This window comes from Botrytis porri, assembly GCF_014898465.1.
Source record: "Botrytis porri strain MUCL 3234 chromosome Unknown BPOR_007, whole genome shotgun sequence".
Taxonomy (NCBI): domain Eukaryota; kingdom Fungi; phylum Ascomycota; class Leotiomycetes; order Helotiales; family Sclerotiniaceae; genus Botrytis; species Botrytis porri.
In genome coordinates this window covers 491,344-519,240 of record NW_024066081.1, presented here as the reverse complement: position 1 = coordinate 519,240, position 27,897 = coordinate 491,344, and the positions used below count along the sequence as shown (strand labels likewise).

The window sequence follows — 27,897 nt, the reverse complement described above, 5'->3', positions numbered from 1 at the left end:
AGGGGACACCAGATCACTTAGTGTAGGACGCAAACACCATTTTACAATATTCTAATTTGAAGTTGACTTTATCAAGAAGTTATCTTCGATCAAACACTTGAGAGAAAACACCGAGCTAGATCGCCGACTGAGATATGTTTGTTTCTAACGATATCAATGTGCATTCAAAATTGTGACCACCTGTGAGTTAAGTCGGGTACCCTACTTTCGGGCCACCCCCTTTTGGACCACTTTTTATATCAAAAATGGAATTTTCAACTTTCTTATTTATAAATAGAATTTATTGAAAATTTATAAATATATAATTTAGATTATTTTTAGTTTACCTTGAAAATTTCAGATTTTTAGGAATTTTCTGTATTGAGATCTAAAGCTTTAAAATATCGATTTTTAAATCTATATAGGAATTATATACAAATTTGAAACTTTTATAAAATCTTTAATAACTTTTTAACAAAAATTGTTAAAAATAAATTATAAAATTTTATTATAAATTTATAATATATTTATTTTGAAGGATTCAGAAAAAAAAAGAAAATTTCCTATAAATATATATTTAAAAGAATACCCTCAAAATTGCAGGGATTATTTATACTACTTTAAACTTACTATATATTATATCTCTATATCTATTAATTTTTTTTAATTTTTTTTTAATTTCTATATAGATTTAAGTTCAAAACTTTCCAAAAGATATATAGTTTTCTCTTAATGATTGTTATTAAAAAGTTATTAAAAATTTTATAAAAGTTTTGAATTTATATATAATTCTTATATAAATTAAAAAATTAATATTTTAAAGCTTTAGATCTCAATATAGAAAATTCCTAAAAATTTCAAATTTTCAGAATAAGCTTAAAATAACTTAAAATATATATATTCAAGTTTTTATTAAATTAGATTATACATTGATAGAGATATTAATAGGCCAAAAAAGCGATTTTTGATGTAAAAGAGTGGCCCAAAACAGGAGTGGCCTGAAAGTAGAGTAATCGATTTATATAGATAGATATATACTCGACGAAATAATTAAAGATGTATAGTACAATTGAAAACATTTATAGTTTCAATAATTTAGGATAAAATAAGCTTAAATTGATATATATAATCTATGAATATAACAATATATTATATTAAAGATTCTAACAAATTGTAATTGAAATAATTGAAATGAAAGCAATTAAAACTATTAAATTAATTCAAAAAGTACTTATTTTTAAATATATTTTAAATCTTCAATAATTTAATTGATTTAGAATTTTAAATATTAAAAATTAAATTTTTATAAAATAAATTTTTATTTTCAAATAAGTAACTTTTTATAAAGATTTATTTATAGTTAAAAAATTTATTGATATTTTTTTTTAAAAAAAATTATTTTCAAAAGAATTGATTGATTTATTTTTAACGATTTTAAATATAAAGATTAGGAGATTTAATTTACTTTTTCGATTTCAATCTTTAATTACCTCTTAATTTAAAAGAATTAAAAAGAAACTCTTTCTTTTATAAAAGATTATCTAATTCTAAATTAAAATTTAGAATACATAAATAAAATATCGAAAAACTAATAAAGATATATAAAATATAAAATATATTATAAAATTATATTTGTTTTTATTAACTTACTAACTTTAATATATTATTTCATTTTTATTTTTTATTCAAATTCTATAAAATCTTGTCTAAATATAAAGAACATATATATCAATCACCATACGAAATTTTATTCAATTGTAATAAATTTTACAGAAGTTATATTCGAGTTTTGTTTATATTATACATCATTAATTATTTTGCCGAGTACACACTGGGGAGATAGATAATGATGGTAAGATTAATAGTATTAGCCGGTCCCCCCCTGAGAGTTGATCTCATCTACATACTGTTTCGAGGTTCTCCCGCAAAAAATGGAGATGGAAAATCCCCCCAAACTCTCGATTTCTGGCTGATGACGAAGTGTTTCAAACGTGACCCTTCCCAAGAATCGATAGGTCTAGAGTTCTCAACTCGTATAGAACCTATTGGAGCAATCGAATTTCTTCCCTAGGTAGATGGCGTTCATGACAGACACATGGCAAAAGGGTTTCATTGTGTCACATCCTTGGAGAATTCTTGTACATAGCCATTTCTTGGTGGTTGGGTCAAGTATTTCGGGGGCCTCTTCAAGGCCGTCACAGTGGATAATGGTACGACAAACGCTACCAAAGTGGATATCTGTACAGTGCAAGCTAAGTAAGTTATTAAGCTACTGTAAGTTCTGAGCATGCTGAGGTCGTAGCACAACCCCTCCCGATAAGTCCTCTCAGTCCTGTAACAGACCACACGATGAACCCACACAAATCCTTCTTGACTCCATTCCCATGATTTAATTAATCAGTCACCTATCAGTCTCTTGGGAAACCAACCTCTCATGCTATGGATGCTATGGATGCTATGGATACTACATACTTTGACGTTCCGGTTTTCCGCTGTCTACGCCATCGTAACATGAGCCAATGAAGAGCAATGAACTTCAAGACCCCCATTCCCGTTTGCTGCCCATGTCGAAGATCACTTAATCAATTTCGAAACTCCATGAAAACCCCATCTCAAATAAAACCGAAAAGAGGTTGCGATTAGTCAGTCTATGGTACTCCGAATGTCACGCCTCCCCCCTTCCCTCCCCCAAGGATAAGAGAAGCTGACGTTAATGATACGAAAGATTTGGTAGGTATTTGAATTCTAAAGACGTATCCGGGTCCATGGGAAAGCTATTATGCATGTTCAAAAAAACAGTATAGCTAATGGATTGAGAAGAATATTACACACATACTCGACATACAACACATGTAACGTCTTTCTATTAGTGGTGGCATTTCGAGAGACCGAATGTGAAATACTTTTTGGGAATCAGGTGCAGATACGCCCATATTGATCCTTACCAAGTACCACGAATAACTAGATACGGTGCGGTGTCCACTTTTGGATTCCCACGCCCTTGTCTCCCGGATTATTGGGTTGAACAGAAGACGAACCAAACCCATGACATTGATGAGATTTGAAGAAAATACATGCTTTTGTCACATGTATGTAAGCAGGTAGCGAGGAAAGACCAAAAGAATCCAAGACATATAGCACGGTGCTATGGTTCGGTAAAAGAAAAAGAACAAGACAAAATAAAAAACGTGGTTGATTATTAACATTTACCGTACTGACTATCCCCTTCTAGAGATCGGTTCAGCCTCTTAATGTTGTTTGTATATACAGTATTATTTATATTGTATCTGTCCTCACTCTGAGCGTTGAGTGATGTGGGAAAACTTCCTCAGCATCATTATTCTGAGGACCGACGTCCTGTCTATCATATCAGTCAGCCGGCCAGGAAATCTATATTACAATTTTGGTCCTGTTTGAAAACTTATCTCCCGATTTACAACGACACCAGGAAGATATTGTAGATGCAATATCAATTTGAGATATTCAAGGAGGGGCGCAATCTTTTTGCTTTCCAATTTTAGAGTGGGCTGAAATCACCGTTATCCTCTTCCATCAACTCGAGTTAAACAACGGGCCGCATTTGCTGGGAGTAAGAACATGGCATGCCAAGGTCATAACAGGGGGAGGCAGGGGGTTCGGATGAAAAAGCCCCAGTCCATTGGTTGTGTAGCCGTGCTTATGGTGTCTTTGCTCTTTAGTCCTAGATGAGTACCCAGGCGCAGACCTTTCCAGCGAATGATAGATGCTTTCCATCTGCAAGTTTGCTGCAGACTTACAGACCAACATATTAATTCGGTCATTTTTGTTTATTCTTGTCTACTCTACTGTATCATCCCATCTAGCAGCACTAGTTGACCTGCATCTACAGGCGGACAACCTAACTCGTTTCAGCAATAGTCATTCTTTGTGATGAGTAGAATGTTACATTTTGCATTATCTTGTTCATAAATAACATCGAACTACTTACTTTGCATAGAATTCGGGCATGGTCCATAAGCGCAAACATCAGGGGTGCCACGAGCGAAAGCTGACACTTTGAATTTGATGCGGGATCCGAAGCCATGGGGTATGATTTCTATAAGCGCCCTCAGACAAGGTCTGCAGTATGCATGGGGTTGATGGACAACGGGCAGCCTTCCACGACTTTCCTCGTCTTGTCTTTTTCCTCTCTCCCTCCAACCATTCTTCTTTGTAAAAATAATCGCGAAGCCAGCAATGCCCCGCGATAAGTTCTATCTTTGTGCATCTACTGCGCATTTGTCTAGCGACATTGGAAGTACATGACATATACATTTCAAAAAATATCTTACACCCTGAAGCATCGTCACCATCCCAGACTCTGCTCACCAAAGACTTTAAAGTGCCGGTATTGGCTCCTGTGCTGAAGCTCCCGCCCCTGACATTATCCATTCTTTCCAAAAAGGCTGTGCAGGGCTGTAGGGATACATCTTTCTTCGTTTCCAATTTGAGGATAATCATCATGTCGAGCCTAAAAGATATCATGGACGTAGATGTGGAGCCTCTTGAATCTCAAGCCTATAGAAGGAAGGAGGCCGCTCAACAACAAGCTTCTCGACCATCCATTGATCCTTCATCTCAAAGTCCCTCTCCTCAGCTTGATGATACTAAAGGGAAACTATCTATGAACCATCGAAGATCAAATCGAGTTTCAAAGTCGTCCACTCAAGCTACAACATCGCGGCCCAATTCATCACGGCGGCGTAGTAGCGGTGCTGGAGAAGCCATGGACTTTTCGGCCTATCAAGGTGGCGGATCAAACCAAAGAAGCATATCGGGTAGTCCCTCACAAACATGTTCGAGAGGGGGAATGGAACCAATGGCAGATATAGTGCCTATCAAATACACACCCGTGACTGGACGTATTAGCAGAGCAAAGAAGGGTATACCAGTTCATACATGCGACGACTGTAGGAAGGTTCGTTCTTAAGTTTAGTGTACTTTCAAGTCATAAGCTAATAAAAACACAGACATTTACCAGGGCGGAGCATCTCAGGTAAGGATTTGAGTCTCTCAATTTGACTATGCCATGAAGAAACACTTTGCCATACCAAGGTGTAGATAGTAACAGCTACTCATGTAGTCATGAGTAGTAATTTTGGTTGGAATGGACGCTTAGGAAAGAAGAATATGGACCAATTTTTGATTTTTTTCAATTACAGGAGACACAAACTCAGTCATGGTAAACCCGCCTATCCGTGTACTTTTGAAGACTGCGAGAGAACATTTCATCGCCCGGACTTACTTGCACGTCATCTCAATCGACAGTATGGTTCCTCCTCTCCCGCTTGAGAACATGGCTAATGAATTGAAGCGAGACACAAGGCGAGAAGGCGTACAAATCCAGTGACCCAAGAAGCAGAGCCTCCTCGAGCGCATCGGAGAGTGCTCCTGTAAAGTTAGAACCCACATCTCACGGGATCTCGATGGCCCTGGGTCAGATATCTTCAGAAAATCCAACAACACCTAGAATTTCAGCGGGAACGGATCAATCTGCCCTAGCTCCGACTTTCAACACAATGACGGGGAATTTTCAACCTGTTGACTTTTCATCGGGAAGCTCTCATAGAGGGTCGGTCAGTCAAGCTCAAGTGACCGATGTGGAAGTGTACACTACAGCATCACCTGGTTCGGTCCCATCTAGGTAAGATTGACTACAACTCTTCTAACATTTGCTCTTTTCTGCTTGTCCGCTTAAATACCTCGATTTATGCCGTTCATTCATTTATCCAGGCAATATACGTGGACTGCTTGGCTGACTTTAGGTAGGACATTCGCTGAGATGACCCCGAACTATAATGTACGACCCATGCCAGACTTTTCCGAGCAAGACCCTTATCGGGCAACGAACTCCAGCTTCCAAGGGTTATATACCCAGGAAGTGTCCTCATTTCATTCCTATAGCCCCCCTCATGCTCTACCACTTCTACGTATTCCGGAAGAACCTTATATGCCAAGTTTATCTTACACGCACGACAACTCACCCTGGTGTTCATCGGCTTCCGATAGCACATATTCAGAGAGCTCACGCACGGGGAGAATAGCGCACAGAGGTCGATCTGGATCGTTAGTCGCAGCATCTGAATGGCCTGTTCCAGTTCCTAATGCGCAGTGGTCCCATGGTATGGAATTTCGCCACAATTTTCAAATAATGAACTAATAATGTTATACGATAGGTATGGCTAATACAACCCAAGACCTTAGAAGCCCGCCTTACGAAACAATGATGGAAGCTTATGATGCACCTTACACACCCCCTAGAATGTCACCGCCATCTCGTCAGTTGCTTGATGTGCCTGCTTATGATTTGGGGGGATATTATATGGAATCAGTGGGTAATCCTCACACCTCAACATATAATAAACACTTGGCTCAGACTTTTCTTTCAGCGTCCCCTTCGAGATTATCCGACCCCCGATTGGCAGTCCTTGATAGAAGATCGAAGGAGTTGGTGGGATCCCAGCAATTAGATACACTAACGAACATCGAAACGGTCATCTCATCTCCTTCCCAGTCCGCAACCTCTAACCTCGATACCTATCTTTCTTTATATTGGAACTATTTCGACAAATTGTTCCCTATGATTCACCGAGGAACATACATACAAAACCAAAACTTAGCACTCACCTTCGCAATGGCTGCCATTGGCACTCAGTACCATACAAATCCCGAAGCACGAAATCACGGCGTCGAATTCAACACTTACTGTACTAACATAATTCCTGTGGTTTTTGAATGGTCAATACAAATAATGCAAGCAATATTACTTACAGAGATATTTACTCGTTTCCGTGGTACAAAGACCACGGTTCGCTCATCTCGCCAGTTCGAAGAGTTATACAATAGAGTGAGTCGATGCTGTTAAGGCCATTTTGGAAATATTTATTAACGTCTAGCAGCTCTCGAACCCTTCACCAACTTCCGATACAAACACTACTCCTACCACTACAAGCATTTCTAATGCTCTATCTCATCAATTCAATACACGAACTAGATCTCAAGACATACAAAGCAATTGGTTGCTTTGGGTCGACACTGAGTCGCGACAACGTCTGCTATGTCTCTGCTTTATTTTCGATGTCAAACAAGCCATGTACCACCAAAAAAAGCGAGCCAGACCATATCTTGATCTCAACATACTATACACACCCTGCTCGGAAGTTCTATGGGATCCAACTAATGCAGCTGACTGGGCTACCAACAAGACAGGGAGCAATGCAGGGCAACCACTCAACGTCATGCAACATCAGTACACCCAAGAGAACCGTGCCGAGCCTTCACATTTTGCTCAGTCACTCAACGTGTGTTTCTTGACATCTCAACTTCCCAACCGTGTCGATCCTAACCATCACTATCCAAACGATTATCAAATACACGATATATATCCCACAATACTCGAACTTGTAACATTATCTCCAGCATCTTCAATGGCATATAGTTTTATCGCGTTATACCATACGCCACTCCGTGACCTTTTGGCTGTGAGCGGGGATACCTGGGTATTCTCTCAAAAAATCACAAATCAAACCCATTTTCGCGAAGCACAGGCACGTCTGAAAACTTGGTCATCGTCTCTAGCAGCAGCCACCGCCACACATTATGCTTGTCGCATCTTACTCTCCGAGTTTTCAGCACCACACATCCCATCTTCCAATAATAACACAACGCAACATTCTCCGGACCTTTCTCACTATTGGTCTTTGAATATCGCCGCGTTGATCTGCTGGGCATTTGGACACCGAATCAGCGGAAACAGCGATACTGTTACAGCTCTAGACTTCGACACTTCTCCCGAAGCTTCGGAGGATGTACGACTTAAAGCTCTCGTGTATCTCAGTTCTATGGTCGAGCTAGATGTCAAAGATCTCCTGAATAGCAAGGCGACTATGCGGGGACAGACCTCTTTTGTTGTCGATGCAGTGCGCGCACGACTAGAGATCGATAGTGTTGGAGGCCACTGCATGAGTCTCGTTGATTCCATTTGTGTCTTGAAGCGTCTTAATGAGAGCGGAAGAGGGAAGTGGTTCTAAGTCTCTTTTTCTTATCCTTCCTGTTTTCATTCATTTCCTTTTGATCATTTCCTTCATCTTCAACTTCACCTTTCAATTTCTTTCCTAGATCAATTCTTTTGAATTGACCTTGTGCGATAAGTTTTTTTTTGTACTTCTTCACTTCCTAACTGAAGAAGCGGATTGGCATATGATATGCCTCAAGTAATGATGTATTTTCTTTTCAAATTTCCCAATGTCTGGTTTCCTCCTATACACGTTGTCATCTTTTTCATCTGCGGGGGGATATCCATTTCTTTACATGTTGTCACGCTGTACGAGTACATCTCTTCATCTGTATTACCACCTACCTGTCTGTGTCTTTTATTTCCTTCCTATATCATTATTTCCATTTCCATTTCTACATTTCTCTCATGATTCCTTTCACTTTTTCGAGTTTTTATTTTACCTCTCTGCATATGATTGATGTTAATGAATAAAATGCAAATCGTGATATATCATATGATATCTAATTGATATGATAGTGTTATAATCGAGGGGTTTAAGGAGGTTTGGCTGATGGGACGGATCGCACTACATACACATACACATACACATACACATACACATACACATACACATACACATGCATAACACATTCATGATACCCCGGAAGATGCGCGAGCGAGTCGGAGCAAGGAAACAAGGAGGGACGGGCATGGGAGGAGGGAAGGAAAATTTGCGCTTGTACACTATTGCTTTGCTTTGCATTGCGTTTGTCTTGTCTTGTATTCTATTGTATTGCGTTGCACCTTGCTTTTCCTTTCGAGCATTTAGATATAGATATCAATTGTTTATATCACACACATCCACACACATCTATCCATAATATCTACAGAAACTTAACAACAAGTGAACACTCGCTGTGCGCTAGGAAACATAAGGAAAATAAAGCAAAGCGATATAGCTGCAATCATCCATACCAGTACTAACTCTCCTCGAAAAGTAACTTCTCTTCAAAAAACTCCCTACACATGATCGATTGTCCATTATCCATTACCCATCAGCTCCCAATCCCCATCTCGTACAAAGCAAAACCCACAGAACCCATCTACTGCAGACTGCAGTAAGTAACACCACCTATCTCCAACCCTCGTCCCATCCATTCATTTATCCTTCCACCCATCCATATATCGATCCATCCCAATCACTGCACAATATATATGTACGGTTACATATCAATACACAGACACACACACACACACCGCATACACGCATACACACCATAGACCCCGATCCCGACAAAGACAGAGAGCCCGACGCATCCTGCTGTCCTTTTATGCCATGCCATGCCATGTTAAAAGGGTCTTTCAACAATACTCCTCCGTACACAAATCTCTCATAGCTCCGAGATAGCCATCAAAATCTGGAGGTGAAATCCCTTTTGCACAAGACATCTTTCAGATCAGAGCTACCAATTCACTTGATTTCGCTTGATTTTGTCATTTTCCGAACCCAAGGAATATACTCACCACAAGTCATTTCAGACCACTGCAGCAGCACTGCAGTAGACGTGTATCGTTTCAAACAGTCAAAGTTACACACGCAAAGTTCAAACACCCAACATTAAATTATCGAAACTGCATTTTTATTCATTAGAAACGAGGAAAGCCTGTATTTACAATTTTCCAAAGTGGTACGCTTGCTTGCTTTCCTCCACTCACAATTTATCTTTCATGAATTGACTCAACCCATCATCATCAATCAATCACTAACTAGACTAAATACCAACTAACACCAGAATGTCGGCGAAGTCAAGAGAACCATTTGTAACTTTGTAAAACGAGAACTAGAAAATTCAATGCAACAAGGGCGGGCAAGGGTACTCAGCCGGTATCAAAAAGCACAATCCACACTCTCTCCTTCTCGTTTACGCTTATCCCACTTTAAACTCCTTCCTCCACATTACGTACTCCTGGGACAAGGCAAACAAGGATCTGGTAATATCTTACAGTTCAGGAAAAAGGTGTGCCTCCCAGAGTATAATCGCTGTGTCTGTCTTACCACTACCATTTCATCCAGCCACTACTTTCATCCACTTACTCCTTGTGGAATTTTGCCTTCAACTTGCCAAAAAAGCTGGTTCGCTTCTTCTTTTTGTCAGCCGCGGCAGAGTTAGCAGAGCTGTCTGCAGCGTTGGTGCTTGATGGAGTGGCGGATTCGGCAGAGGTCTTTGCGGGGGTAAGGGTAGCACTCTCCTTTGGAGGAGTGGCTGGAGCAGAACCTGAAGTTTCAGGAACACTTGTAGAACCCAATCCACTAGTAACAACAGGTGCAGCGTGGTCTCCGGTGGCGGGACTAGTGTGTGGTGAAACATCTCTGGAATCGATTGCCTTTGTTTCTGTTCCTGATGGTTCAGAGATGGTGGGAACGTTGGTAGATTCAACCCCTGTGGTAACAGCTGGGGCAGTAGCATTAGAGGTGCTTGGAACCTCTGTAGAGGTGACTCCACTGGTGACAACTGGAGCAGTAGAAACAGCAGGTTTAGAAGGCTCAACAACACTTGTTGAGTCGATCTTGGGTGCAGGTTCACCGGTTGAGTTTTCAGGTTTGATCTCGGACAATAATTCCTTCTCGAAGGCCTTCTTATCAAGGACAGCTTCTTCGTTGGCGGCAGCCTCTGGGCTTTGACCCGATTCAGCAATCGACTCCTTAACAACCGCAGGGGTGTCCTTGGCCGTGGATGTCTCGGGCTTGACTCCGGACAATAATTCTGCCTCAACAGCTTTCTTGTCGAGAACGGCTGCTTCGTTAGCAGCAGCTTCTGGGCTTTGACCAGACTCAACAATCGATTCTTTGACAATTTTTGGAGTGTCCTTGGCAGTTGTTTGATCCATAGTGCCGGTGGTATTGACTGATCTGATGGACTGTTGAACAGATTCTGGCAACTTGCTGGTCAAGCTCTCTGGAAGGTTGCTTGGAATGCTTGTAACGCTCTCTGGAAGTTTGCTTGGAATGCTTGCAACGGTCTCGGGAAGTTTGCTTGTAACGCTCTCTGGGAGTTTACTTGGGATAGCAGAAGCAGCGGCATATGCGGCACCTCCTACAGCGATCGCAGCTGCTCCAACAGCAGCGGCAGCCTCACCTGCAGTAACAGTCTTTTCAGTCTTGGTTGTTCCTTGTCCAGCAATTCCTTCGGAAGTTGTTGGAGCAACACCAACCTCCCTCTTAAGTTCCTTCTCAACTGCGCTCTTCTCAGAAACTTCGGATGGAATTGCGCTAGCCTCTGGAGCAAATCCGGCCTCTTTTTGGCTCTCCTTGACCACCTCTGGCACCTTTGTTGATTCGAGTGGAACCTTGGCGGCAAGGATAGATGTTGTGGTTTGCGGACCGGCAGATTGGATGGTTGGGTTTATTGCATCATATGTTCCTGCTTCACCTGCTCCAGTTGGCAAGCTTGATTCAGGAATCAAGTTCTTGGTTGTAGAAGTCAAACCGAGAATTCCAGTACCATTCAACTCCCGCTCCGCCTGAGGAGTGACCACTGGAGGGAGGATGGGAGCATAGCCCAATGCGTCGCTATTTTCGTATGATTCCTTGTCGGTGCGAACAGCCGAGTGGATGGTGTTGGTAGTGAAGTCGCTTGATTTAGGGATCTGCTGTCCAGGCGCAAGTTTTATAGGGTTTACTCCACCAGCAAAAGCGGGGAGAGGCGAGACACCAAACGTAGACTCGGCTTCGGATTTGGCTTTGTCTGCAGCGACAAGCTCGGGATCATCATGTACGCCAGAAGTGATATCGTTGGTGGTGAAAGAGCTTGGATGTGGAACTTTCTCTCCTGGTGCGAGCTTGATAGGATTGACTGCTCCATCCGCAGCGGGCAGAGGATTCACAGAGAAATCACCAGTTTCCACAGCTGCTGGGGTTTCGGGGAATGCTCCAGGCAAATCTGAAGAGCCATTTTGGGCGAGTGGGGATTTCTCTTTCTCAAGAGGAACACTCTTTGCCAATGCTGACGTAGTTGAGGTTGGGGTAACGCCAGACATAATTCCAGCAGTCGCAGGTGTATGTTTGACAATTCTATCAGTTGTGAGGACGTTATTTAAATTGCCCGATGCGTCGTTTTCTTGAGGGGCGGTGTGATCTGTAACCCAGTTACCGTCGACGACGAACTGTGTGATATTCAATTAGCTTCTTGAAAAATTGACTAAGTTCGAGAGAAACGGCAGGGAAAAAAAAATAAGAAGATGGGTCAGGCTATGTTTTTTAAAAGAAGGCCGGTAGTTGAACATAGCTGAAGCAAGCAAACAAGCGGGGTTGGGGAATAGGCGGGACCTAGCCTGCGTGTACAAATTGAATTAATCATGCAAGCAACAGGCCTGATTATTATTGGGAGTGAATTTTGCCAACTTCGCGGCCTGGCAAAATCAACTTTCATGCGTCATAAGTGGAGGATTTTTCAAGCTGCAAGTCTCACTTCCACGCATGCTTCGAGAGTGGGAATTTGAATCACTAGGCGCATTTGACGAGCGACGTCGATTTCAATTTCGACCATGTCGCAATCATTGTGGCCATTGTTGCCATTATCGTTGTCGCCGACAAAAGCAAATTCCAATATCGCATCCAAATCATCCGTCATACTAGGCTCACCTTGTAATAAATCTTTTCTCCAGCGTTTGCCAGTTGGACATCCTTCGAAAAGACGTCGCCAGTCTTTACTAATTTTTCGCTCTTGGACCAGTTATCGAATGTTCCAGTAACATAGACCTCTTCCGCAGGATGCTCCCTAATGAGAACAAATTTGGTTAGCTGTCGAAATAATCAAATTGACAATACACGGCTTTGATGAAAATTTGTGCCACTGTTCAGATAGCACCTTGCGCATACTTGTATGTGTTGCAGATGATGGGGATCGGAAATGCAGCAGAGAGGAGTCTTCTCAGAACCAATTGAAACGATGATTGCCAGAAGGATATAAATATAGAAGAAAAAGGAAAAGGAAAAAAAACTTACCATTTGAAAACAAAGCTTCCCATTTTGATGGGTATAGGGTATTGAGCAAACAAGAAGAGATAATGTAGGTGAAGCTAAGAAATGATTGAAAATGATTGAAAATGATGAATCAAAGATGTTTTGTTGATGTGGAGGAGAAAAAGCTGAAGGCGGAATGATAAGATTCGACCTTTTTGGGGATTTGATTGTGTATGCGTAGTAGGCAGGCAGTAGGTAGTCAGGCAGTAAAGTAGAAGTTGGTGGTCGGAAATTATCTGGGACTGGCGCCAAAACGGTTCAGTGCGGTTACAGATACGGACGATAGCTGGGCTCTTTGTACAAAGTTGGTAGGTAGGTAGTAGGTAGCGGGAGGGGATGAAAGACTTCTGGCTGGATCTGACTTTGGATCTGACTTTGACTTTGAATTTGACTTTGACTTTGACTTTGACTTTGACTCTGTTGGAATATTAATGGATTTATTTATGTCGACCAGGGAAGAAGATATCACTGATAACCCAAGTTTTTAATCTAATTTTAAATATGCGATATGCGAGTCGAGTCTTCCAAGGTTATTACTGTACTGTACTGTACGGTACGGTACCGTACCGTATGGTTATTGTAGTGAATTGCGCACGAAGGAATTTCAAACTCGGATATTCTTTGGATACAATGGAATAAAATGTGTTGAGAAAGAGAGCAGGAGGTAGGTACGAGAGGGTATGGTATGCATGGAATTCTTCTTCTTTGTTATCCAATCAATTTCTAATAAGGAGGCTGGAGGAGAGATAAGAGAGGAGGGATCATGAGGACCTAGGGATGACTCTGAGCATGAATGAGTGAGAAGAAAGTGTTGGTATTTATTCTTCTTCTTCTTCTTCTGATGATGATGTGATAGATCATAGAAACAATAGAACCATCGGACAAGCACAACTAGGCTCGTTTGTTATCAAAGCTACCCTCCCTACCCTTATTGATGGCTGTGTGCATATGCAAGAATATGCTTGATTGCCTCATCAGAGCGAGCTCCAGTTCCCTAAAAGTGGCCCATGAAATCCCTAGCTGGCAATTTAAAGTGATTAATGTCAAATATTCTGGGTGTCATGCATGTATGACATTGTATGTACAGATTCGAGACTGGATACTCTTTCTTTTGATTAAGATAGCTATGCAGGACTGTCTCTACAAGTCGAAAACCTGAAAGTTCCTCTATGGCTCCTTGAATGTTCGACAGCTTGACAGCTTGACAGCTTGATGAAACCAGTTTCCATGATAGAGAAATAGACAGCCCTTCAGTTTGAACGCTATCACTTGCACGGAAGGAGTAGTAGTGTAGGGCTTCATGGGAGGAACCCTTCACAAGTACCTAGTCCCTACCGGTACCTACTACGCAGTACGGAGTATCTGTCATGAAGGGGGCAAAAACTTGAAAATTAGAGTTCCCTGGTAGAATGTTGAGCTTGGCTGGAGGTTTCATTCGTGATGATTCTGATGATTCTGATGAAGGGGGCAATCCGAAACTAAGCACTCATTAAGTAAAAAGACATGGGAATCTTGATAGAACGACCGGTGATGCCGCTTTTAATCACCGACCGGAATGACGGACAGAACTTAGAAGAGGACTTTTAGGTGTCAAATGCTTCTGCCTCATTATTGCGGGGAACCCAAAGTAATCAATCACACGCATTGGAGCGAGCTACTAGCTACTAGCTACTACTAGACAGAAACTCTATTTCGTTTCTCATGATTGTGTGAGAAGAATCATGAGCTTCCATTGGAGCCGATTGCCCCTTTATGTACACTCGAGTCACGATTTGGGAATCAAAAGATGTGCTTATGTGGTAGGTATGCATTTGACATTGACATAGGTAGTAAGTAGTAAGTGATAAGTAACAAGTAACAAGTAACATGTAACAAGTCTTCTATTTCATTCGACGTTTTTCTCCATAAAACCCCCTCTCCCCCTCAAGGCTCAAGGAACTCAAGGAACTCGATCAATGAACTTCCTCCCGTCAAAGCGAATACCTAGGTATATCTAGTAAGCATTTTGATAGTTTTCTTGCTGTGACTATGACGTTTACTCAACCCCTTAACCAGGTGCTTGTACGCACAAAGTATCCAAGTATCAGATGGTTATTGAAAGTCTACCAGTGGTCTATCAGATCATCTGTAGATACCTAGGTCGTGTTGTTGATGGATACGAGGAATTTAAAAGATATTCATTAATATGGTATTCATGATTATGTAAGATAAATTGTATGAGTCGTGCTGCGAGAGAAGAAACCAGAGCTCCCAATACAAAGAACAATAATATTAAATAAGCCATCCATTTGTCAATAGAATGAATGTCCATCGCAGACAATCGGAGATTGAACTCTCGGTGAAAAAGGCATGGTTCTTTGTTTCAATCAAATTTTGATGATGAATATGAATGGCAATCACTGACAGCAAATTTGATAAGGAGAAGGAGGAGGAGAAGGCGATACAACGACTAAGACCACCAATTGAGCAATACCAATCATACAGCCTTTGTTCATTGCAAATCAGAATGTCTGATATTTAAAGCTATTGAAATGAATGTTCTCACAGCTTGGACGCCAATCTTTTCTCTCTCTATATAAGAAGTCTTGGACCAAATATCGATCAAAAAGATGGGAACTCTTTCCAATACATTTGATTCATCCAATACATTGTGCATTATCTGTTACTTGACCCGTTGCTCTGTCTAAGTATTGAGGTAGAGGGAGAGAAGTTGAGAGAGTTCAATATTGACCCTGTTATCATATATATATCATTGTTCAACTCTTCAACCTTCTTGCAGGACACTTCCCCTACATGTCGACCTCCCTAGGATTATCATTATTGTTGTTGACTTGATCATCCATCGGATCCATCTTCGCACGCATACATACATACATACATACATACTTACACATATACCTACCATATCTCCTTCGTACATAAAACAAGATTACTTTGCCGCACCCAAACATCAAGCATTATTCCTTTGGATCGTTTCAATTCCTTCTAGGTTTCTTCTCGAACTTTTCATCGAAGCTTCAAAAACCAATCAATTTTATTCCATCTCACTACCGCTTCCCTCCCCCACATCCAAGCGAGAAGGGTTGTTACGATAGGCAAGAGCTTCGCCATTTCCCCCCTCCCCTCGCCTTGTCGATCAAGATACCGGTACCTTCTTTCCAGTCTCTTTAGATAACTCTCCCTCAATAACTCCTTTTAATACTCTTCCATTCAATTATCATCTCAACCCTCGCACCCTTCTATCATACCAACACCATCTCATCTCCTACCGTGTTAGAGTCTCGTTCCAGTATTGAGAGGTCAGACTCAAAGCTCAACCTATTCAATAAGGTCCTGGTAGGTGTTTACCTTTACTCCACTTTCCTCGTGGATTCATTAATTCTAGTACAAAGTACGGAAGCTTGTTCGCAATAGAGAGGAAGTTGCTCTGAATACATCAATCATTTCCATCAACTTTCTAGCTGTCAGTGGCATGTTCTCTACACGCTCCCTTCACATTGACTCACTGCATGCACTTCTCATGAGCTCTCACTAAATTGTTTTACACCATTATAGAGATTACACCAACGTCATCCGTCAACTCCTTCTCAATTCCGCCTTATCTGCCGTGGAATCTTCTTCTCGATTCACTCGATTACATTGTCGCAATTCTATGAATCTGCACTAGTTTGTAAACAAAGCATTGAGCTGTTTACCTCACATAACGAGTTCGAATGTCACTACCGTCGGTGTACTTGACCGAAATCGAGTCCCTCAGTCAAGAAATTATTAGAAACCAACCTACCGATATTTTACAATTCTGTGCCAACTATTTTAGTCAACGTCTAGAAACTGAGCGCACAGGGTTTCTTACATCTCGCAATAGATCATATCGTTCCGTATCACCAGGGACAGCAAATCGGCCGAGAATGGCTGGAAATACATTCCCTGGTCGGCTTGGAACTCACGTCAATCCTTTTGGTGGTGATGGAAATGGTTTAGGACATGAACAAGCGGTTCCCGGCAATATTTCAAAAGTCATAGAGGAGGATGAAAATGATACGATAACATCACCAACAACACCAAATTTTGGATTCTCAAAGGGAGTTCCTTCATTTGGAGCTTCGTTTGGAGCTTCATTCGGAGGAGACGCAAGTACCGGAGACTTTCCACCATCTTCTTTCAAACCTGCGAGCGAAGGATTCCCCGAGCATTACGGCATGGGAAGGCGCACTTCTGTTTCAGCCGAATCTCTCAACCCAACAGCTTCATCCAACGATAACTGGTCTCCACCCTTTCATCAAAAGACACCGGACCAAGTAGCACGCTTGAAGAAGTCGATTTCCGGAAACTTTCTTTTTAGTCATCTTGATGACGAACAAAGCGCTCAAGTACTAGGTGCTCTCGTAGAGAAGCCAACTCCTGCCGTTGGTATCAAGGTATGTGTAGCTTCAATTGTTGAGCCTTTTGATCCCCACTAATTTAATCTAGGTCATCTCGCAAGGTGATCAGGGAGATTTCTTTTACGTAGTCGAGAAAGGCTCTTTTGACGTACATGTCAACTCCAGTGGCTCACTGCAACCAGGTCCTGATGGTCTCGGGACCAAGGTAGCCACCATTGAGCCTGGTGGATCTTTTGGTGAACTCGCCCTCATGTATAACGCACCCAGAGCAGCCACAGTTATATCTGCAGAGGCTTCCTGCACTCTCTGGGCTTTAGATCGTATAACCTTCCGCAGAATTCTGATGGATTCAACATTCCAGCGCCGTCGCCTCTATGAAAGTTTCCTCGAAGAAGTACCACTTCTTTCAACTTTGACCCGTTATGAAAGGTCGAAAATTGCTGATGCTTTGGAGACCCAGAAATACCCACCTGGTACTTCAATCATAAATGAAGGGGATGCCGGAGAAGCATTCTATCTTCTTGAGAGTGGAGAGGCTGAAGCATACAAACGTGGCGTAGATAACCCAGTAAAATTATACCACAAGGGAGACTATTTCGGAGAATTGGCATTACTAAATGATGCTCCCCGAGCTGCTAGTGTTGTTAGCAAAACCGAAGTAAAGGTAGCTACCCTTGGCAAAAACGGGTTCCAGAGATTATTGGGACCGGTTGAAAGTATTATGAGAAGAACTAAATATGAGGGCGTGGAGAGCATTGATCCCCTTCACCAGAACTAAAGGATTGTTGGTTTGGAATGGATTCGTTTTACTTGATGGCGTTCAGATACAGGTTACGTTCGTTCATGAGATGATCATATGGACTAGGGATTATTAGTGGGCAATACCTGAGATGCAGACAAGAGTCAGATTTTTCAATCACTTTGCAATTGTATTATTGATGCTGTTAGCGAACTGCTTTTGAATGCTAATTAGTTCTACACCATGCATCTTTTCTCCTGATGCCTCGAATCAGAATTTTGTGATGCGACCTCATGGACACCAAAACCGTAGATATAAACATTTCAACAGTGGTACTAAATCTTGTCCACATTTGGTCCTTCGCTGTTCAGATATCATGTAGTCTCAACCAGAGCCTGGCTAGTAATTTATCCCATGTCCCTTCTCTCTATTCCATATATTACATACCCCCAACTCGAAATTAGCTAGCACCCGCCCTTCTCCTGTCCAAAATCTCCCTCCTGATACCTTCAGCTGCCACCTCCGTCTCCAACACTCTCCCGATGCCCTTCTTCCACCCTTCCTCTAGACCCTTAATCTCTGCCTCCGCAGCCTCCTGTGCATTCTTCCTCCCAATTACTACAATATCAATCTCATCTTTCTTTGCGGCGACCTCCCTCTCCAACCCCTTTAATATATCCTCCAACTGCGCGTTTCCAATTAACCAAGCATTTTTACCAAACTGGTCGAGGAGAGAGAGATTGGTAAGACGCGTATTTAAATAGGTTTGAGAAGTGTAGGCTTGGGAGAGGAGAGTCTGAGCTGGCAGCGTGGAGTCCGCGGGGGAGAGTGTTTCGTAGCGGGTTAGGTCGATGGATTTTAGAGGAGGTGGAGGGGTTGAAGAGGATATGCGAGCGTGTTCTGCGGTAAGGGCGGGCGAGAGATTGGAGGGGAGGAGAGCCGGGAGTGAGGGGTGTGGTGTGGATGGGGAGTTGGGCTCGAGCGAACTGGTTATGAGGGATTCGGCGGCGGCGCGTTCAGAGGGGGTAGGTTCGACGTCGATGTAGGGGAGGGATTCGTGGATTTCGTTTATGAGAGGCATTTTGGAGTGGAGTTTGGAGTTTGGGTTGATGGATTGTGAGGTCGAGGTATTCGATGTGGAGGAGCTTGAGATTGGTTTGAAATTTGTATAAGCACCTATTCGAGATTATGTTTTTCCTGTCGTGTTTTTAAATATCCCCGATATGAACGGATTGTGATAAATCGTGAGCTACTGTTTTTAAAATTGTAATATAAGTGCTTGGAAAGAATTGATGTATTTGTTTATTCGATATAATAAATATAAATTTCTCATTTGCAAGTCAAACACGCCTAGAAGCTTAAGGTTTGCCTTGCGCGCCAGGCTCGCTCCACTAAGGGAGCTTGACTGGGAACCAAGGAACCAGCCGCCACTCCCGCCTCAAGCTTTAAGCTACCTCTAGATTGTTCACCATGGGATGATGTATTGACATTCCCATATTTTGATGGGACTCTGTTATCATTATTGAACAAAGTATTGTTTACTTTGAAATCATGGAGCGGGATCCGGAAATGAAGATTGGTCTTCTCGACCAGAACCGACGTGAGCATAGACAGAATAACTCCCGCCCAAATCGATTTTGGATGAATGTCGTTGGAGCAATTGTCGTTGTCGTAACCGTATTATGTTTATGTGATTCTTTCAATGGCGGATCTTTGCGAAAGGGGCTTTGGGTATGGAACGATGGGGATTACGAAAGTACCGGAAATCAACAGTATGGTAGTTCGGAGGGGAGCCAGTATTTACTGGGGGTTGGGAAGGCAGATATCACTGGGTAGGATCTCCCGTTTTAATACTGTGATATCGTACTAATATCTCTTAGTCCAGTTGTGGAAATAAACATGATGGGATATGCAGATACCAAGCAAGTTGGATCGGGGTTACGGCAACGCCTCTATTCTCGAGCTTTTATCGTAGGAGATATCGATCGGCCGGAAGACCGGTTCGTCTATCTCGTTCTGGATACACAATCGGGAGATACTGCTGTTAGATATGGGATACTGGAAGGTCTCGCAAATCTAGGTAGCGATTATGCTGTGTATGGACAACAGAATGTAGCCGTGACAGGCACACATTCTCATTCTGGTCCTGGTGCATGGTTGAACTATCTACTACCTCAAATCACCAGCAAAGGATTCAGTAAACAGAGTTATCAGGCTATTGTAGATGGAGCTGTTTTGTCTATCCAAAGAGCTCATACTAGCCTTCAACCCGGATATCTGAATGTCGGTTCGACGAAAGTTTTTGGGGCCAATATCAATAGAAGTCTATATGCCTATTTGGCAAATCCGGAAGAGGAACGAGCAAAGTACAATACTAGTACTGAGGATGATGGATCTGTCGAGAAGGACCTCACTCTTTTGAAATTATCACGAGCTTCTGACGGGAAGAATATTGGGGTCTTGACATGGTTTCCTACACATGGGACTTCAATGCTGGGGAACAATACTCTTATTTCGGGAGATAACAAAGGTGTCGCTGCAGACCTCTTCGAAAAGAGTGTAGTCCAGGAGGACAATGCAGCTGAAGGCTTTGTGGCCGGATTCTCGCAAGCTAATGTTGGCGATACAAGCCCGAATGTTCTTGGTGCTTGGTGTGAAGATGGATCTGGGCAGCAATGTAGCTTCGAAAACAGCACGTGCAGTGATGGTAAAAGTCAGTACTGCCATGCTCGTGGACCGTTCTTCCGCGTAAAGGATAATGGTGCATCATCGTGCCACGAGGTTGGCAAGAGACAATTCCAGCCTGCCAAGAAATTATATGACGAGACGGACACGAAGTTGACTGCTGTTTCGGGATCGTCCGTGAAATCGTTCCATACATTTCAAGATATGTCAAATTTCTCATTTTCTTTGGACAATGGAAGCTACGTTCATACGTGTCCAGCTGCTTTGGGATATTCCTTCGCGGCTGGGACATCTGATGGGCCAGGTGCATTTGATTTCACTCAAAATGATCCCAACACACCAAATGCTTCGCCCGTGTGGCGTGTCGTGTCCGGTCTCATTAAGGCACCAAGCAAGCAACAACAGCGTTGCCATTATCCCAAACCTATTTTACTTGACGTTGGCGAGATCACAACACCTTATTTGTGGACACCCAATGTAGTCGATGTACAATTACTTCGAGTCGGACAATTGTTCATCATTGTCAGTCCTGGAGAAGCAACCACGATGTCTGGTCGTCGCTGGAAAGAAGCCATTCACGATTCCGCTGCATCCACCATCCTCTCAGACTCATCTTCTCCAGACCCAATCGTGGTCATCGGAGGCCCAGCTAATAGCTACACACACTACATTGCCACTCCCGAGGAATACGGCATCCAACGCTACGAAGGCGCTTCCACTCTCTACGGCCCGTATACCCTCAACGCCTACATCAACCTCACACTCTCCCACCTCCCCTTCCTAAGTCCCACCTCCATTTCTCAACCCCCACCCGGTCCCCTCCCCCCAAATAACGTCAATAAATCCCTCTCCTTCATAACCGGCGTCGTCTATGACGGCCACCCCATTTTCACCTCTTACGGCGACATAAAAACCGACGTTTCCCCCTCCTACCCTCTCTCTTCCTCCCCAATCATAACCGCTACATTCATCGGCGCCAATCCACGCAATAACCTCCATCTCGAATCAACATATGCCTCTATCGAAATCTTTATCCCCGATACCTCGAAATGGGTCCGCGTCCGCGATGATAGTGATTGGAGTCTTATCTTCGAGTGGAAAAAAGTAAGCGAGATTTTGGGGACGAGCGATGTGACTATTACATGGGAGACGGAGGAGTGGGCTCAGAGGGGTCGATATCGGATTAGATATTTTGGTGATTCGAAGGCGGTGGGGGGCGCGATTACGCCGTTTGAGGGGGTGAGTGGCGTGTTTGAACTTGTGTAGTGAGGGGTTGGTTGGGTAGGGGTTTCTTTTATGGGTTATGGGTTATGGTCATGGTTATGAGCATTGGATTCGGTGATTTTGGAATAGGGACTTGAGGGAATGGGGTAATGGTATACATGCCCAATCCAATTGGCATAGCATGGACAGGTTAAATTGTTATTGGTGTCGGAACGACAGAACGGTCGCATTTGATTGTAAACTATATCGGGATATATTGACTTCACTTGGAACATTCATACCACTGGGATTTGGATTTGAGTTCGGGGATCACTGTCAATTAAAGATATTGAAACTATACAGAAACCTTTACATCACTTGAAACATTGTGATTCGAAATTATAACATGAATCTTTCTATTCATGATTTTATACTTTTTTCATTTGCTGGGTATTATACTGTATAGACAAGCTCGCGCTCAAGAAAACACCAAAATATGGAAAATTCCCCCCAATCTCTTATTCAAATATGTAACCAAATCTTCGCCAATAAACTCCATCATATCACCATGTCTCCACATTATCGTAAGTTCAACCCATGGCTGCTGCTCTCTTTAATTTTATCCTCTCCCTTTGATCTACCTTCCATGCATCTTCGAAAAGCGTTGGCTTTACTTTGAGATCCCCCGGGGTAAGATCTAAAGCTCTGACAACCTTGAATGCACCTGTACCAACACCCATTGTCTGTCCCATGATGATACACTCACTAACGCCCTCGATCCTATCCGTCTTCATGCCTGCAGCCGCATCGAAAAGATGATCTGGTGTTTTCTCAAAGGATGCAAGTTGCAACACACTATCTCTCATCTTGGAAAGACCGAAACGTGTGATACCTAAGACTTCTCCCTTGTACGTCATGACATCAGCAAGAAGTTGCATGTGACGAGGATCGATGTCCATGTCTGCCATGACGGTTGCAATTTCATTGGCGATAGTGGAACGAGCAGCTTCAATACCGAGAACATCGCGCATCTCCATGACACTGTTAGATTTGACTTTGGTACCGTCGACACCTTCAGTTCCGATACAGGCACGGAGACCATATCCTTCGACGACGACAGTGTACTCTGGCACCGCATCTTCAGATGTGTTGATGATAGCTCTGGTGGCTTCTGGATATCCAGATATTGCCAATTCTGGCACAGCGCGCTTGAGGTGATGTACACGAAGTAGAAGGTCAGAACCACCCTCATCGAGGGATGGTTTTCCTTTAGCTGCGGCTCCTCGAGCTGTGGTGAGAGCGCTACCATCGTGTGTGACGTTAATGAAAATGCAGTTCCCTTTGACGTGTAAATCTTCGCTCCGGATCTTGAGTTTCTTGTTTTTCAAAATTGTGTGTGCAATATTTTCCACAGTAACTTCGATTTGCCTATTTACCAAATATTCAGTGTCTACAGCCAAACAGATTATGGCAGATTTCGCTGACCACATGTCTTCGGCGAAATGAAGAACTTCGTGTAGGTAGGTCTTCTCCATACGAGCTTTGACGAGACGAGCTACTTCTAATTCCTTAGAGTTGAGCAGAGGGCATTTGACGAATGGCGTAGCGATCGTCTTTGAAGCGTTGATAATTTCCTTAATACGGGGTACACCTGCTGTCAAGTTCATACCAGCGACACCAGCAAAATGGAAAGTCTTCAAGGTCATTTGTGTTCCCGGTTCTCCGATCGATTGTGCACCAACAGCTCCGACAGCATGACCTGGTTCCACCTTGGCTCTAGAGTACTTTTCCAGACAAAGTTCGCAAAACTTCTTTAATGTAGTCTTAGAAACCTTGGCAACTTGGTTGACGTAATCTCTTGATTCTGCCCATTCGTCTTTCTCGTTGTAGAGGATACCCGTAGCTTCTGGGTCATCCACAAAATCATGAAGCCCAGCCTTCGTACGTACTCTACCCATATGTGATGCCTTTTCTCCGATGAACTTATTGACAGCAGCAAGGAACTCCCGACCTCCATCATGCTCATCCACACCGTAGTCGCTGGCATCGTCATAGCTTAATGGCTCTCCATTGCGAAGTCCAAATCTAGAAAGTTTGGCTTTGAATGTTGCCAAGTGTTCCGCACATTGTTTGGTAACCTCGTATGGCAGAAGTGATCTTTCCTCATTGTTCCATGTAAGAGTCTCTGCTTGGGTCCAGGTTCGTTTGAAATTGACAGGAACTGCATTTCCCTCCATGTCTAGGGGATCCAGTCCGTCGGCACCAAATTGGAACTGAACGATCCCACCACCAGAAGTTCTAACAGTGTCATCATATTGTGTTGACAAATCCTCCAGCGATTTCATAAGTCGTCGTGACATGTAACCTGTTTCTGCTGTTTTGACTGCGGTATCGACTAAACCTTCACGTCCGGACATAGCGTGGAAGATAAATTCATAAGGAGTCAATCCTGTGAAAAAGCTGTTCGCTACGAAACCTTTGGCAGGAGGCTGTTTAGAATGTTTCGGGAAATGAGGAAGGGTTCTATCTTGAAAGCCTTCTTGGACACGAGAGCCTCCAATAATTTGTTGCCCTACCAGCGCCACCATCTGCGCAACGTTAATTGCTGAACCTTTTGATCCCGAATTAGCCATTACTAGCGGTGAGCTCGAAGCGTACAAGGTTCTGAGACACTCTTTTCCAGCTGCACCACGAACTTGACTGAGCTTGCCGGAAAGTTTAGCTTCAAGTGTCTCCTCCATACTCAAACCTGTAGATTTCTCCAATGTATTGTTCTTGAAACTTTCGATCAATTGCTCACACTCTACATAAGCAGCAGCGATCAATCTGGCTTTACTCTTGTTGAGTTCTTCGGAAGGATAGACATCACTGATTCCTATAGAGAATCCCATATTCGTCAGGTACCGAGCAGAAAGCTTGGACAGCCGATTCATAGCCACAACTGCCGCGTCTGGACCATAATCTCGCAATATGACATAGAAAATAGAGTCCTTCTTTCCGGATCCAACTGTGCTCTTGTCCATGAGACCGCACATTACTTCTGAATTTCGAATCACTAGCCATCCGTCATTGGCTTCCATATCATTGGCAAACCCTGTTGGTACCATGCTTGGTACGAAATCTCGACATTTTGCGTCAACATTAACGAGAACATTATCTTCCTTATTTGGGCGCATGAGAACGCTGAAGACTTGTTTGCCAGTCCAAAGGGCCTGTGGCTTCAAAATGGCTGGCTCAGGAAGTTGCAAATGAAGATTTGCGTCGACCATGTACATACAAATGTTTGTGAAGGTCTTGCGATCGAAAAAGTTCTCTTTATTAGAGAGTAAATAAGCTGCAGTGATGAAATCTTGGGTCGCAGAAATAATAGGTTCTCCATTCTTGGGAGTGGAAAGATTGTTTTTCACTCCCATAAGATTGATAGCCTCGGTTCGCGCCTCCTCTGTTTGCGGTACGTGAAGATTCATTTCATCACCGTCGAAATCTGCATTGTATGGATTACAAACACACTCATTCAGACGGAATGTTCTCCAGGGTCGAATTTTGGCATAATGACTCATGATACTGAGCTTGTGCAGAGATGGCTGACGATTGAAAAGTACAATATCACCATCCTCAAGATGTCTTTCAACAACGTCTCCTATCTTGAGGAATTTTGCCTCATTATCTCGTTTAGCAAATTTCAAAGATATCTTATGGTTGGAATCTTTCTTGACTATCTGTTGCGCACCAGGATGAACATTCGGTCCGTTGATAACACACTGACGTAGCTTTTCGATATTCTGACGTTGAACCCGTTCAGGATATGTAAGATTCTTTGCCACCAAGATAGGAACGGCAACTTCGTCAATACCAAGATTAGGATCGGGAGAAATGACGGTTCGTCCAGAGAAATCCACACGTTTTCCAGACAAATTACCTCTGAAACGACCTTGTTTTCCTTTCAACCGTTGGCAAAATCCTCGAATCGCCTTTCCGAAACCCGGTTGCTGAAGACCTGGAACGTCGCTATTGACATACATGGCAATTTGTAGTTGAAGAAAATCCCATTGCTCCATAATTGTTTGGACTGCCTGGCCTTTGTGTAGAGCTGCTCTTAGCAAAGAGGCCATGCTAACAATCTCGGCAAGTTTGGTGGTAATATCATCCTCATTACTTCCTCCATCTTGCTGAACAGATGGCCTAATGCAGATTGGGGGTGCCGGAACGAACTGCCATAGAAACATCTCAGGGCGACCTTCAGCCGGATTGATTCCAAGAAGTTCGCAATCGCTTGGCGTAATCAACTTAAACAGATTCAGCACCCTCAATGGGTGTAGATCCTCATACACTTTCTTTACATGTTTCTCTAACTCTGTATTGTGCTTCTTTGCTTCTTCAAACGATTTTTGGTATTCAGCCATTCCAGGAGGAACTACCTTCTTGGCTGCAGTAGACTTGTTGTATTTTGTATATTTGTCGTGTGCCAATCGAACGGGACTGATTTTTCTGATTTGACCGTTGGTAGCATTGCAGTGGGGACATTGGCTTGCTTTTCGACATTGTTCGTTGATCTTCTTACAGATTTGCGTTCGCTTTAGATTGTCAATTCCCGGCTTTCGTAATTCCTTTAAAAATTGTCGTCGCTCGGCATCAGTGAGTAGAACTCTGGCGCATGTCTTAAGAGGTCAGCATCCGGCTACTCGCAGAGAGATCAGGTTTTCAAGATACCTTGCAAACGTTTTGTAAAATCATGATAATCAATTTCAAGTATCCAATATGAAAAGCTGGGAGCGGTAATCTAACATGACCAAAATGACCATTGCAGTCTTGAAGACCTTTATCGCAAGTATCGCAGCGCCCGGATTTGCTGGAAGTCCCCTAGGAGAGCGCGTTAGTAGGTGAACATCATAGTTCGAGACGGATTTCCCCTACCAATCTTGGATCAACAGGGCCATGTGGAATAGCAGTTCGACCAGCGTCGACATTATATAGCATTTTATTCGAAACCTCTATAACACCCTGGTTGACAATGTCTTGATTCGACTGGATTCCGAATTTCAATTCTTTGAATCGTTTCGGAATCTTGTCGACGACTTGCGCCTTAATCGACATGCCGCTGGACATCATGGGCATACTGTTTATGTGCTTGTGCTACCGGCAATGATGCATAGGCAGGTGAAGCTATTCGAGGATGTGCTTGAAAAGATGTTGAGGTTTTTTGCTATCGCATTATTGTTTCAACAGGGTCGGGATTGGGTCCAACTCGGGCTGTAGAAGTTGGTAGGCGGCGTGGTGATGATGGAGATGTCGAGTCAAATTAGTAGATTCGGATTTGATCCGCAGAAATTTTGGTATGGTTGGTTCCGAAAAAAAAGAGGTTCAGCCTGGCAGACACACTATAGAACCGAACCCCGCAATCATGAAGCTCAATTCAAGCTTTACCTTATCAAGACAAGCGTCATTCCTTATCAACAACGATAAGAGTTCTTCACTTCTCTACGGAGAGTAGGTACCTACAGGGAATACTTCTTAGTTGTGGCTTGAATACCAAAATACGGTAATGGTACAACACATACAGATGATTGCTTGCATTGAATCCGCTTAGTTGCAGCGCGGGATAGTCATGATGAAAGTTTACTGAAGATCTAGATAGTTCGATACCCATGTCCATGTTCTAGCACTCGTAGATGTATGTACTTTAACCGTCTAATTTTCAGAGGATTCTAGTACTGATCGGTCGTTCGACTTGTGATTCGTCAATGGGAAGATATCGATTTTTGAACACGGCGCATATCATACACAACATACATATATATACCACCACCTCAGACGACATCTACTATGGCAAAATCACAATGAATCGAATTCTTACAATGATTAGGTATGTATC

General features: G+C 42.8%; 6 protein-coding genes across 6 annotated transcripts; 3 read left to right on the top strand and 3 right to left on the bottom strand.

The window, feature by feature from the left end:
- Positions 1-3,879: 3,879 nt before the first annotated feature.
- EAF01_005512 (uncharacterized protein) lies at positions 3,880-8,613 on the top strand. Its single transcript, XM_038913765.1, has 7 exons — positions 3,880-4,915; positions 4,968-4,993; positions 5,091-5,264; positions 5,312-5,641; positions 5,767-6,119; positions 6,174-6,844; positions 6,897-8,613. Exons 1-7 carry the CDS (start codon positions 4,460-4,462, stop codon positions 8,025-8,027), a joined length of 3,141 nt encoding a protein of 1,046 aa, XP_038770214.1. The 5' UTR covers positions 3,880-4,459; the 3' UTR covers positions 8,028-8,613.
- Positions 8,614-10,084: 1,471 nt separating this feature from the next.
- Positions 10,085-13,021, bottom strand: EAF01_005511 (uncharacterized protein; the record flags this gene model as incomplete). The annotated part of the gene is made up of 3 exons (XM_038913764.1): positions 10,085-12,157; positions 12,636-12,771; positions 12,999-13,021. 3 exons carry the CDS (start codon positions 13,019-13,021, stop codon positions 10,085-10,087), a joined length of 2,232 nt encoding a protein of 743 aa, XP_038770213.1.
- A 3,119-nt stretch (positions 13,022-16,140) lies between these two features.
- On the top strand, positions 16,141-18,583 carry EAF01_005510 (uncharacterized protein). The gene is made up of 4 exons (XM_038913763.1): positions 16,141-16,352; positions 16,409-16,479; positions 16,572-17,434; positions 17,487-18,583. The coding sequence occupies exons 3-4, from the start codon at positions 16,730-16,732 to the stop codon at positions 18,174-18,176; spliced, it is 1,395 nt and encodes a 464-aa protein (XP_038770212.1). The 5' UTR covers positions 16,141-16,352; positions 16,409-16,479; positions 16,572-16,729; the 3' UTR covers positions 18,177-18,583.
- Positions 18,584-18,597: 14 nt separating this feature from the next.
- EAF01_005509 (uncharacterized protein) lies at positions 18,598-19,218 on the bottom strand (the record flags this gene model as incomplete). The annotated part of the gene is made up of 1 exon (XM_038913762.1): positions 18,598-19,218. One exon carries the CDS (start codon positions 19,216-19,218, stop codon positions 18,598-18,600), a length of 621 nt encoding a protein of 206 aa, XP_038770211.1.
- Positions 19,219-19,688: 470 nt separating this feature from the next.
- Positions 19,689-22,088, top strand: EAF01_005508 (uncharacterized protein; the record flags this gene model as incomplete). The annotated part of the gene is made up of 2 exons (XM_038913761.1): positions 19,689-19,969; positions 20,018-22,088. 2 exons carry the CDS (start codon positions 19,689-19,691, stop codon positions 22,086-22,088), a joined length of 2,352 nt encoding a protein of 783 aa, XP_038770210.1.
- A 527-nt stretch (positions 22,089-22,615) lies between these two features.
- EAF01_005507 (uncharacterized protein) lies at positions 22,616-27,140 on the bottom strand (the record flags this gene model as incomplete). Its single annotated transcript, XM_038913760.1, has 3 exons — positions 22,616-26,683; positions 26,736-26,885; positions 26,940-27,140. 3 exons carry the CDS (start codon positions 27,138-27,140, stop codon positions 22,616-22,618), a joined length of 4,419 nt encoding a protein of 1,472 aa, XP_038770209.1.
- Positions 27,141-27,897: the final 757 nt, after the last annotated feature.

What these genes read in the sequence shown, in the direction of transcription:
- EAF01_005512 (XM_038913765.1), top strand. Translation starts at nt 4,460, where the DNA reads ATGTCGAGCCTAAAAGATATCATGGACGTAGATGTGGAGCCTCTTGAA. An exon ending in CATGCGACGACTGTAGGAAG is followed by an intron (nt 4,916 to 4,967) that starts GTTCGTTCTTAA and finishes ATAAAAACACAG; the next exon opens with ACATTTACCAGGGCGGAGCA. An exon ending in ACCAGGGCGGAGCATCTCAG is followed by an intron (nt 4,994 to 5,090) that starts GTAAGGATTTGA and finishes AGTCATGAGTAG; the next exon opens with TAATTTTGGTTGGAATGGAC.
- EAF01_005510 (XM_038913763.1), top strand. Translation starts at nt 16,730, where the DNA reads ATGTCACTACCGTCGGTGTACTTGACCGAAATCGAGTCCCTCAGTCAA. An exon ending in CTCCTGCCGTTGGTATCAAG is followed by an intron (nt 17,435 to 17,486) that starts GTATGTGTAGCT and finishes AATTTAATCTAG; the next exon opens with GTCATCTCGCAAGGTGATCA.